We start from the raw sequence: 10,455 nt of genomic DNA on the forward strand, positions 1-10,455 counted from the left end.
GCCGCACGAGAGTTCCCGGAGTCGGCGCGGCTGCTCCTTCTCACCCTGGAGAGGGGCGCGCAGCAGAGACGGCACGGGCCGGTTGGCCGCTGCGGGAGTTGTCAACTTGACCCAAGTTGCGAGAGGGTGGGAAGGTGGGGTGCGGGGCAGCGTGAGCGCCGGGAAGGGGCGACTCGCTCGGCACAGGCGAGCGCTGCCCAGCCGCTTGCAGCTGCCCCCGCAGTCTCGTGTCCCCCTGCCCTGCACTCCCTGCTGCTGTCACTCGGGCACCCGGCTCCGCAGCGAGGCGCCACTCACAAGTCAGAGCACTCCCGGCCGCCTCTGAGCGGGCTCCACGCTCCGCGCTATATAACCCGCGACCGGGAAGAGCCAGCGGCGGCATCTGCCCTCCCTCCGCTCGGCCCTCCCCGCCCCCGGGCGCACCCCGCCCCCGGCCCAGCCCCCCGTCCGCCCGCCAGCCGTCCGCCGATACGCGGCGGGGCAGCCCCTCTCACACGGCTGTGGCCGCAGCTTCCAGCTCTCATCGCACCTCCCTTCGCGGCTCACGCCCCCTGCCGTGGGGTGTCCCGCCCTCCGCCTGCCAGGCCCGGCTGCTGGCAGTGCCCCGGCCATTCTCCTCCGGGAGTCCGATCCTCGCGGTCCCTTGTCTCGCCACTTTCCCTAGGCATGGGACTCTGGACGGCTCCGCCTGCAATCAGGCGCTGTGGAAGACAGCCTTTCAGGCTAGGGCACGAAAGGACCTCGGCAGCACGGCAACCTGGGCTGCCGGAGGCTTTGACTGGGTTTGACAGTCCAAAAGGCAGTTAAAGCCGGGTCTCGGGAGCGACTTAAAATCGCAGCTAGCCCGTTGCAACGTGAGCCAAAAGAGCTTCATTTTCCTTGGCTGGAATCACGACCGTGGTGGCTGCCTGCAGTCCCGGAGAAGCGTTGCCCTCCCGCTGGGTGGGCTAGAGAACTGATGCATGCTGGGATTTGTAGTTCGCATCCATGCAGCGTGTCATTTTCATATATAACTAGTTGGATTTCGAGCTGTACCGGGTTAACGCTGCCTAAGAACTAGGACCCCGTGTAGTCAAGGTGTCAGCACTCTTTGCTCTCATGTTGATTAAGGAATCTAATCAATAAATGCTTTTCCCCCCCATAAAATTTTATCCTAAACTTGATCCTAAGAGGCTGAACAGGGTTTTACTTAATTTTGCGTCTTCAAGTTCTCAGTTCTGACTTCTTTTCTGGCTTATCCTGGAATACCTATGAGCCGTGGGGCTTCACGCGCCGTCTTTAAGTGAACAGTGCGCATGCGCTAACTTCCTCTTTTTCCGGCTGGAACCATGGAGGGTGCGGAGTAAGTTGTACTACATCCCTTAGAGAATCCTCTTCCATCCCCGAGATCGGAGACCTTTTGTCTCGCTATCCCCCGGTCCAACTGTAGCCTGTATCTTTGCCCACTTATCTGTGTGTTTATGATGTCTTCTGACACTGGTGGTGGCCAGAGGCTAACATGGGATGCAGGAGGCCATGGGACGGAGGTTTAGAAGTTAGTTACTGGGAACGAGGCGAGGTGTGATGAGAGCTGAATATGTTTGGAGTCGGCTGGTTGTCCAGTCCACGGCTCTCTGAAGGAGGCGCAAAACCTCTGAATTGAGTTCGTGCTTGCCTGGTACTTGATCTAGGCGTCTCTGCCGTTAGGCCTTCGCTTTCAGCATGTGGAGCTTGCGGCCTAAACCAGGATGGTAGTGGGATTTTTTGTTGTTTTCTGGGGTTGTTATTGTTATTATTGTCGTTATTACTATTGAGAAGTTTAAATCCTCCTAAAAGTCTGGGGATCAGTGTCTTACAGCAGTTTCTCATTGTCGTGGCTGTCTTTGTGGCTGTCGGTTAAGTAATGTCCTTGTTAAAGGTGACTTTGCATAGAAATTCCGTAAAATCTGCATCTCGTGCTATAGCAGGCTAGAGCAGTTAAAAGTACAGTCATTAGAGCTGGTGACAGCAGTTCTGTTAAGTGACAGTATGGTCGGGGCAGAATGGGAGTAGTGCAGTGCTGTGAGCTTTTTGAGTATTAACATTGTTTGTGAATGCCAGAGAGAAGAAGAAGAAGGTTCCTGCTGTGCCAGAAACCCTTAAGAAAAAGCGAAGGAATTTCGCAGAGCTGAAGATCAAGCGCCTGAGAAAGAAGTTTGCCCAGAAGATGGTAAGGAAACTTCTTTGAGGTGCTTAACCATGTTAAGAAGAGGCTTTGGGGTTGAAAAGGAGGAGGGTGTTAATCTTATCAGGACTTGTTTACTTCACTTGCTATACCTGTGGGCTTGGTTAGCTCCTCGAAGTGGCATCTCAAATGAAGGTGGCATCTACTTTTTAGAATGTTAGTGCAAACTGGCAAGAAAAAAGTTGCAAGGAAAGATTAGTTTTCTTCTAAGAAAACGGTATTGCTAATCGTGTTTGGGAGCTAAAAATCAGATGACTAAGTGATCATTCATTTTCAGCTTCGAAAGGCAAGGAGGAAGCTTATCTATGAAAAAGCTAAGTACTATCACAAGGAATATAGGCAGATGTACAGAACTGAGATTCGAATGGCTAGAATGGCAAGAAAAGCTGGCAACTTCTATGTACCTGCGGAACCCAAATTGGCATTTGTCATCAGGATCAGAGGGTAAGTTCGTTTTTTACTGCAGTCTGGTTTTGAAGGGAAAACTATGCAGTCCCAAACTAAACATTACTCCTGGAGGCCTTGGTTCTGAATAAAAATATTTTGGGGTTAGCTTGAACCAGGGGACGATATTCTAATGGTTTAATTGGAAGAACTGTGGCCAAAGCCCCTATTTATTCTCCAATTGAGCATTGGACTTGAGTTCAGTGTCCTTGCGATGAAGTTCAAAATTCAAAAGCGTTAAAATGTAGACTCATAAGTGTTAAAACAAAGATAGGTACAAAAATAGGAAGTGGTAAAAGCATCAGAGGGAGTTTAAATGTCATAGGTTTGTGTCCAGTGACAATTTATTTTGAGAAGGAGGCAAGCTGAGAGGTGATAGAAAAATTTAACTAAGTAAGGAAAAACACCAGTCATCTTTGTAATACAAGAGGGTTTCTGTCTAATTAGGTCGGACTTCTGTTGTCCAAAATGATAATACTTTTCTATTCTTTATTAATAAGAATTCTTCGAAAATGCCAAGTGAACGTTTGGTCTTTTTTCATTACAGTATCAATGGTGTGAGCCCAAAGGTCCGAAAGGTGCTGCAGCTTCTTCGCCTTCGCCAGATCTTCAACGGCACCTTCGTTAAGCTCAACAAGGCTTCAGTTAACATGCTGAGGATTGTGGAACCATATATTGCATGGGGGTAAGTTTGTCTTTTCCTTGGATTTCTGTTTGTTAAATTGGCTATGTTAGCAAGGTGAATTTTAGGCATTTTGACAGCAATAACCATATTCTTTGGTCATTTATGTTTGTTTTTCATATTTCAGCTATCCAAACCTGAAGTCAGTAAATGAATTGATCTACAAGCGTGGTTATGGCAAGATCAAGAAAAAACGAATCGCCCTGACAGATAATGCATTGATTGCACGATCTCTTGGTAGGTTCTATTTGACGGAAAGTTTGCTATTAGACAAAAATCGATGTTTTCTGGTGTTTTGTGGACCTGCATTTTTCTCTTTTTACTCTTGGTTTACTTTTTAACTCTGTTACATCCTATAATTGTGCTTGTTGAATACCTTAAGATACAACAATATTTTTAAAATTACAATTCTAATCATCTTAAATAACCGTAAAATGTTCAGGTAAATTCGGCATCATCTGCATGGAGGATCTGATTCATGAGATCTATACTGTTGGAAAACACTTCAAAGAAGCAAACAACTTCCTGTGGCCCTTCAAATTATCTTCTCCACGAGGTGGAATGAAGAAAAAGACCACCCATTTTGTAGAAGGTGGAGATGCTGGTAACAGGGAGGACCAGATCAACAGGCTTATTAGAAGGATGAACTAAGGTGAGCAACTTGTTGAGAAGTTTACTTAATACTATACTATTAGTACTATATGCTTTACTACATAAACTGTAGTAAAAGCGGTATAATCTCAAATACCTTTTCCATTTAATGTTGGAAAAGGTTTAGTTGAGTTCTATTCAGTATATTTAGTTGGGGGTGGGGCGGGGCAGGGAATCAACCATCTCACATGATTACAGTTGGTTTGGTTATTCCTGAATAGTTGAGGATATTTGTGGAGGGAAGAAAAAGCCTGTTTTCCCCTACTTAAAAATGGAAACTGAATTGATACTTCCTTATAACCTCTAATTTATGTTAATTCTTAGCTGTTAAGGTGGTTTCTTTAACACTTTTTTTTTTGTTCTTCCCCCCCCCCCCCCCCTTCAGGTATCTGCCATGGTCATTTTTGTAATCTGGTCAGTTAATAAACAGTAACTGCTTTAAAAATGAAATGTGGTGTTGTCTTGGTGACTTTTTTGTTAGCCTGTTTCTGCTGTCCCTTAACTATTATGGCACCTCTTGCTAGGTGAGAAAAATTAAGCCAAATCAACAACCATTGCATCCAAAACCAAGGTTCAGTTTGTAGCTTGTGAAAAACATTTCTTGGGTTTAGGAAAGACTTTCTGTATGAGAGAGACTTTAATTTTTCACTTTCGAATTGTGCCATTGAGGTAGCCTTTTGCCTAGTTCACAGGCATTTGTGCCTCATGACTTGTAGGCAAGCTAATTAAAGCAGTTTACATTTAAAAATAAATTATTGCTGAAATTCTTTTTTTTCCAGGCTTTGGCTTGCCTATAAAGTACCATGTAAATGTGGTGTTCTTTGCATTCTTTTCTTGTTTTGTATCTCCTGTCCATATTTTGGTACATTTTCCATTACAAATTTTATATATTATAAAGGAAAAAAATTAGTGCCCACTGATACAAGTTATTTTGGTGCACTTAAAGTGAAATTAACAAAACCTTTAAATGATGAGTTTTGGTATTTTATAAATAATCCTGTATGTTCTGCATATCATCTTACCTGATTAGTGAACTGAAAGTTTAGAGTATAACATGAAGTGTACCTATAATTAACAATTTCTGTAGTCCTCAAGGATTGTGTCGAAGGTATGGTGCATATGAAATATATGCTCTGTCAATTCTTTTGACAGTTTTGTGCCAGAATCATTACTTTTTCATAATTGAAAGTTGCTAGACAAATATATTTAAGAATTTCTTTAAATTCTTTGGTGTAGGAAGCTGTTTTTTGGACTAGTGAGTTTAGGGTCAGTGAATTCTGGAGAGAAGTTAAGGTCCTTTAGTTTGTTTATTTTAAAGATTATTTCTTTTAGAAGACAAGGTAGAGAGAAAAACTGATTGGTTGCCTCTTGCGCATGCCCCAACCTGGTACCAGGTCTGCAACCCAGGCATGTACTCTGATGAGGATTCAAACCAGCAGCCTTTGATTCTGTGGGGCATGACAAGGTCCTTTCATTTATAAAATCAGTGTTACATGTCTGAGTGTATGAGTACTTTGCAAGAAATTTAGTGTCTTAGTAAACAAATGTACAAAAAATTAGCATATGTTAATCTCTAGGTAGAGCCCAAGAGTATAAATTTTGAAAGTACCTATTTTGTTTTATTGATTAGGCAGCTAGAGTCCAGCCCCCTCCACCTTTGCTCATCCAGTATCTTGAAAGAAGTGGCTCAGAAGAAAGAAAATTTCGTTACTGTAATAAAGTTGTACAGATGGCATATTGCCAACTACCTAGGCATGGGTAGGTAGACAAACTAAATGTAGGAATTAGGATATAGTAATAAATAGAAGTGGAACTCTATAGGGGTGGTGGCATTTAACACAGCTCCTTAAGCAGTATTTTTTAGAACAGTATTAGATTCACAGTAGATTGAGGTTACATATAGTCGTCCCCCTGATCCACCAGGGATGTTTCAAGACCCCCTGAGTGGATGCCTGAAGCAATGAACAGTCCCAAACCCTGTATAATGTGTTTGCCTTCACTACAGGATTGTGAAGGCTACGAAAATATTTTGTGACCCATTAAAGTCTATTTAAATGCAGGTTAATACCTTATTTTACTTACAAAGCCTTCCTCTCCTAAAAGTCCCTGTTTACAAAGGACCACCAGCTAGAAAGCTAACCAACCATTTTGAAAGTCTGAGCCACTGAGTAGGTGCTGCTTCTACAAAGTTACCTCACATAAGTACATTACCATTTGTATCCTTTAAAGCGCCAAATTTATTAGTTGTCCCTGTCTTTAGTCTTGTGTTGCTTAGAAGCTTCCTCTAGTAGGCTGGATCAGGAGTGCTGGCACAGGAGCCAAACTACTTGGGTTCATACCCATCCTCCACATAATAGCTTAATATGTCAGGTCAAGTAAAATGTTTAGAGCAGTGCCTGGCTCAGAGTGCTAAATAAATGCTATTTTACTGTTCTAAAACTTGAGCACCAGTAGGCCATACAAATGAAAATAAGCCTCTGCTTTCATGTGTGAGTGTAATGGCCAAGATAGATGGAACAAATATTGAGAGGTAAATGCTGCAGGGACATCTAGAATGTGACAGATTCTTGGGGTCTTGGGGAACCACCTCCAAGGGAAGGTTGACAATTTTCTGCCCCTGCTGCTTCCCTTTGCAGATTGGGTATCAAACTGGCCAAAACATTATTCTCATACATCTTCCATTGGGTAATATATCTTTTTTAAGGCCAGACTTTTTCGTCATACCTAGTACCTGACATGTAACATACACGGGCATACCTCATTTTATTGGGCCTAACAGACATTGCCTTTTTTCTTAAACAAAGTGAAGGCAAACCCTCTACCAGCAAAAAAGATGACAACGTGCTTAATTGCGGTGGTCTGGAACAGAAACTGCATTTCTCAAGATAGGCCTGTTGCACTGTTTGCTATCACTGCTGTAAGTCACCACAAACTTTAAGTGACTTAAAAACACATTGTCTTAACAGTTTTGGAGCCCAGAAGTCCAAAATCCAGTTCTCTGGGCTAAATCAAGTTGTCAGCCGGCCTCCCTGCCTGCCTGCCTTCTAAGCAGGTTCTAGGGGAACATCAACTTCTTGCCTCTTCCAGAAGCTGCTTGCATTTCTCGGCTCATCACCCCTTCCATCTTCAAAGTGCAATTTCTACTTCCATGTTTCCTTCATCTCTGGCTCTGATCCTCCTGTCCTCCCTCTACAAGGACCCTTGTTATTTTGGGCCACCCAGGTAATCCAGGGTAATCACTGTCAATTCAATTTCCTGAATTTCAGTACATCTGCAAAGTCCCTACATAAAGTAGCATATTCTCATGTCCCAGAAACTAGGATGGGGAAATACTTGGAAAGGCCATTCTTTGATCTTTCCTATATTTTTTCTTGTTCTTCAAAAATGAGAAACTTCTCAAGTAGAATCTTGGCACTTGTGTCTGGAACACTCAGCCTTCAGGTCTGTAGTTGGCTTTTTCATTCTGGAAAAAGGTCATCTTTGACATATTTCTTCATGGAAGTTTTTTTCTCATAGCATGTGTTACTACCTGAAATAACTGAGTTTACTTGTCTTTGTGTTGCTGCCTTCTCTGTTCTAGTACTTAAAAAAGTGCCTGGTGCATTGTGTACCCTTTGCGGCTTTCCATTAATCAAGCCTCCCAAAGGGCAATAGCCATTCAAAATTTTGTATCTCCAGTTGGCCCATGTAGTTCTGGGGTTTTGGATGAGGTAGGGTGAGAGGAGTGGGGGCTAGAATGTGGGTTGATGAGTTTTATTGTGTAGAAATAATAGTATGTGAAAATAGAACATGTTAGAATATAGGAGATAGTTGCAGCTGTGAGGATTGGGAAGTTTCACAAAGGTAGGACTTGGATACCTGGTTATAGAGCAAGAGCAAGTCAGAGTTGGACAGAGCTGTCCGTGAAGGGTGTGACAGCAAGACTCAAGCAGACCAGTTAGTAAGCTGGATAATGTGTTGAGTGTGGTGTGCACTTAATACATGTAATCATATGGTTCTCCACTTTGAGTGCAGCACCAAGAACTGAATTCCTAATTGGTTTTGGGATGGGCCCCAGACTTTTTCCCTTTAAGTTCATGTGTTTTCAATGTGCAGCCTATTCATTTAGGTAAGCATATCGCTATCCCTTTTGGTTAACTTTCCTCCCTCAGGATTACACAATGAAATCTGTGGGACTAAGTACCGTATTCTGCTGTTATAATGCACACGCTCAAATTTTTGAAGGAAAAATAAGGATGCACATTATACATGGGTAGTACTAATTCTGTAGCTATGTAAATATTTTTATTCTTGTGGATTGAAAGTGTAACTAGAAAGCAGTAACTAACGTTTGTGTGCAGAATAATACCATGGAATGTGATCATTGGTTTCAATTAAGTTAAAACAAAAGTTGTTCTCCTGAAAGTTTGGGCCAAAAACTTGGGTACGTATTATACTGGGCAAAATATTGTATTTGGTTCCAGGTCTAATTTGAGTTGGTTTTCTTAAAGGAGCCAGACAAGGTTAATATCAAGCTTAATGGAAACAGAAAAGTGAGCTTGAGAGAAGTTCCGGGAATTTTGTGAGATCTGAAACCATATTACTGGGGCCGAACTTGCAGCCCTATTGGGTCAAGAAATGAAGGCAGGAGTATAGCTGCTAAGAGCCTACTGTGCAAGTCAGGGTGCTAGAGGGAGGACAAGCAACCTAAGCTTTCACCCAAGAAGCCAGGCAAAGGAAGTATAGAACATGGAATTCCGGTGGACCTGAGGCAGGAATTCAGGGACGATTCTGTAGCTTAACCTAAGAATGGACCTGTCAGGTATTACTGGGCTGTTTGAAAGGTCCCGACTCATCAGTGCTCTGGAGACCGTAGTTTGAGTCTTAAAAATACAACTCAGAAGTGCACATTGCCAGCGTTGTCCAACTGCCCACACCTACCCTGTAGTGCTTGACGCACCCTTCGTGCCCCTCTGACCGTGTGTTACACAGACTCCAGTTCATCGGCTCTATTTCAGCACTATCCTCGCACCCCAACTCCTGTCAGCAACTCCTGTAGCAGAGGGAGTGAGCCCTGGGGATGGAGGAGAGTGCCTCCTAGTCGCCCAAGTGCCTCCCTGGCGCTGTCCCCTAACCGCCCTTCCTTGAAGGGACTGCAGCATCCCTGAGGGCCTCTGTAAGCTCAGGGCGCCTGGCAACGGATGCGGATGCGCTTCGGGCTGCGGCTCTGCAGCCCCGGGAACGCTCTCAGCAGGGACCAGCAGGGCGTCGCGCTCCGAGCGTCTGGCTGCCGGCCTCCGCGCCTGTTCGCCCTGAGAGCGGACAGCAGCGCCTGAGTAAGCACGTGGCTGCCGGCCCCGCCCCTCCCAACAGCCGGCCAGGGCAGGGGGCTCCGCTCAGAGCGTCGCCGCTGGCTCCCCCGCTGCCCGCTGCCCCAGCTGCCGGAGGCTCAGACCTGGGCGCCACTGCCCCACGTCCAGCGGGCGAAGAAGCCCCTGCCCTCCATGGAGGAGCTGCGGGGACAGTGAGTGCGACCGGAGGTCCCAGGGATCGTTCCTGGGCAGGGATTGTAGGGAGAATGTCCCCGTCCCAGGAAGGGAAACTTGAGGCACGTGGGTCACTCCTGTTTTCGAGGAGACTTGGGGGGTAGGTAGGCTGGGGCTGAGGATCCAACCCAGACTGCTGGGTGGGGTCAGGGGACTAAGATAAGAGTGAAACCCGGGAGGACCTCCGCCAGAGCTGTACCTTTGCGCCCTCGCGTTCTGGTACGGGCCAGCGCCCACAGCCATCCATCCAAGGGACACCATGCAGGCCCGCCCTCCAACCCTGCAAGGTTTCACTGAAGAGGGAGAACGTGTTTGCTCTCTCCCTTTGCCCCCGCCCTTGCACCCAGCCATGTGGATGGAGCAGGCTTTGGTACGCTCACCGTGTTAATTAGATCTGGCCCTGTTTTCATTGTCAACTTTGCTTTATACTGTTTCTGATTTACCCATTATTTGTGTGTTTATTATTGTTTTCACTAGGGGTTAAAAATACTGGAAAAGATTTGTGTGATGCACATCGTCTGTTCTAATTAATGTACTTGTCGTTTCCCCTACATCCTTTTTGGGGTCATAGACTGTGGAACCTCTTGCTAGGCAAATGCAATTTTGCAACCGTTTTCTGGGTAGTGTTCTCTGAAGCACCAGAATCATCTTACTGACTTTTTATCCACATTGCTAATAGTGAGTCAAGTTTCCAATTACAGTGGCATTTCTTCAAAAATACTTCTGACACTTCCTAGTTTAAGTGCTTACATTTTTGAAATTACATTATAATACATCAATGTTTCTCATTCAGAAAGCACAGAAATTATATATAGAATTTGAGGTGAAGGCCCTCTCTGCTTTCTATTCTTTACTTGCTAACACTTCTTAGAGTTAATTTAGTGTTTATCCTTTCATTCCTTTTTTATTTGTTTTTTGATCATCAGTGGAATAATATATAATTTTGAGAA

The 10,455-nt window shown here is 44.7% G+C and overlaps 1 protein-coding gene across 1 annotated transcript; it reads left to right on the top strand.

Moving 5' to 3' along the window:
- The first annotated feature begins 1,234 nt into the window (after positions 1-1,234).
- Positions 1,235-4,430, top strand: RPL7 (ribosomal protein L7). The gene is made up of 7 exons (XM_054595538.1): positions 1,235-1,342; positions 2,080-2,188; positions 2,481-2,647; positions 3,195-3,332; positions 3,457-3,566; positions 3,772-3,981; positions 4,366-4,430. Exons 1-6 carry the CDS (start codon positions 1,329-1,331, stop codon positions 3,978-3,980), a joined length of 747 nt encoding a protein of 248 aa, XP_054451513.1. The 5' UTR covers positions 1,235-1,328; the 3' UTR covers position 3,981; positions 4,366-4,430.
- Positions 4,431-10,455: the final 6,025 nt, after the last annotated feature.

Source organism: Pteronotus mesoamericanus, unplaced genomic scaffold (genome assembly GCF_021234165.1).
Source record: "Pteronotus mesoamericanus isolate MK-2021 breed Mesoamerican mustached bat unplaced genomic scaffold, CSHL_Meso_final scaffold_54, whole genome shotgun sequence".
Lineage (NCBI taxonomy): Eukaryota > Metazoa > Chordata > Mammalia > Chiroptera > Mormoopidae > Pteronotus > Pteronotus mesoamericanus.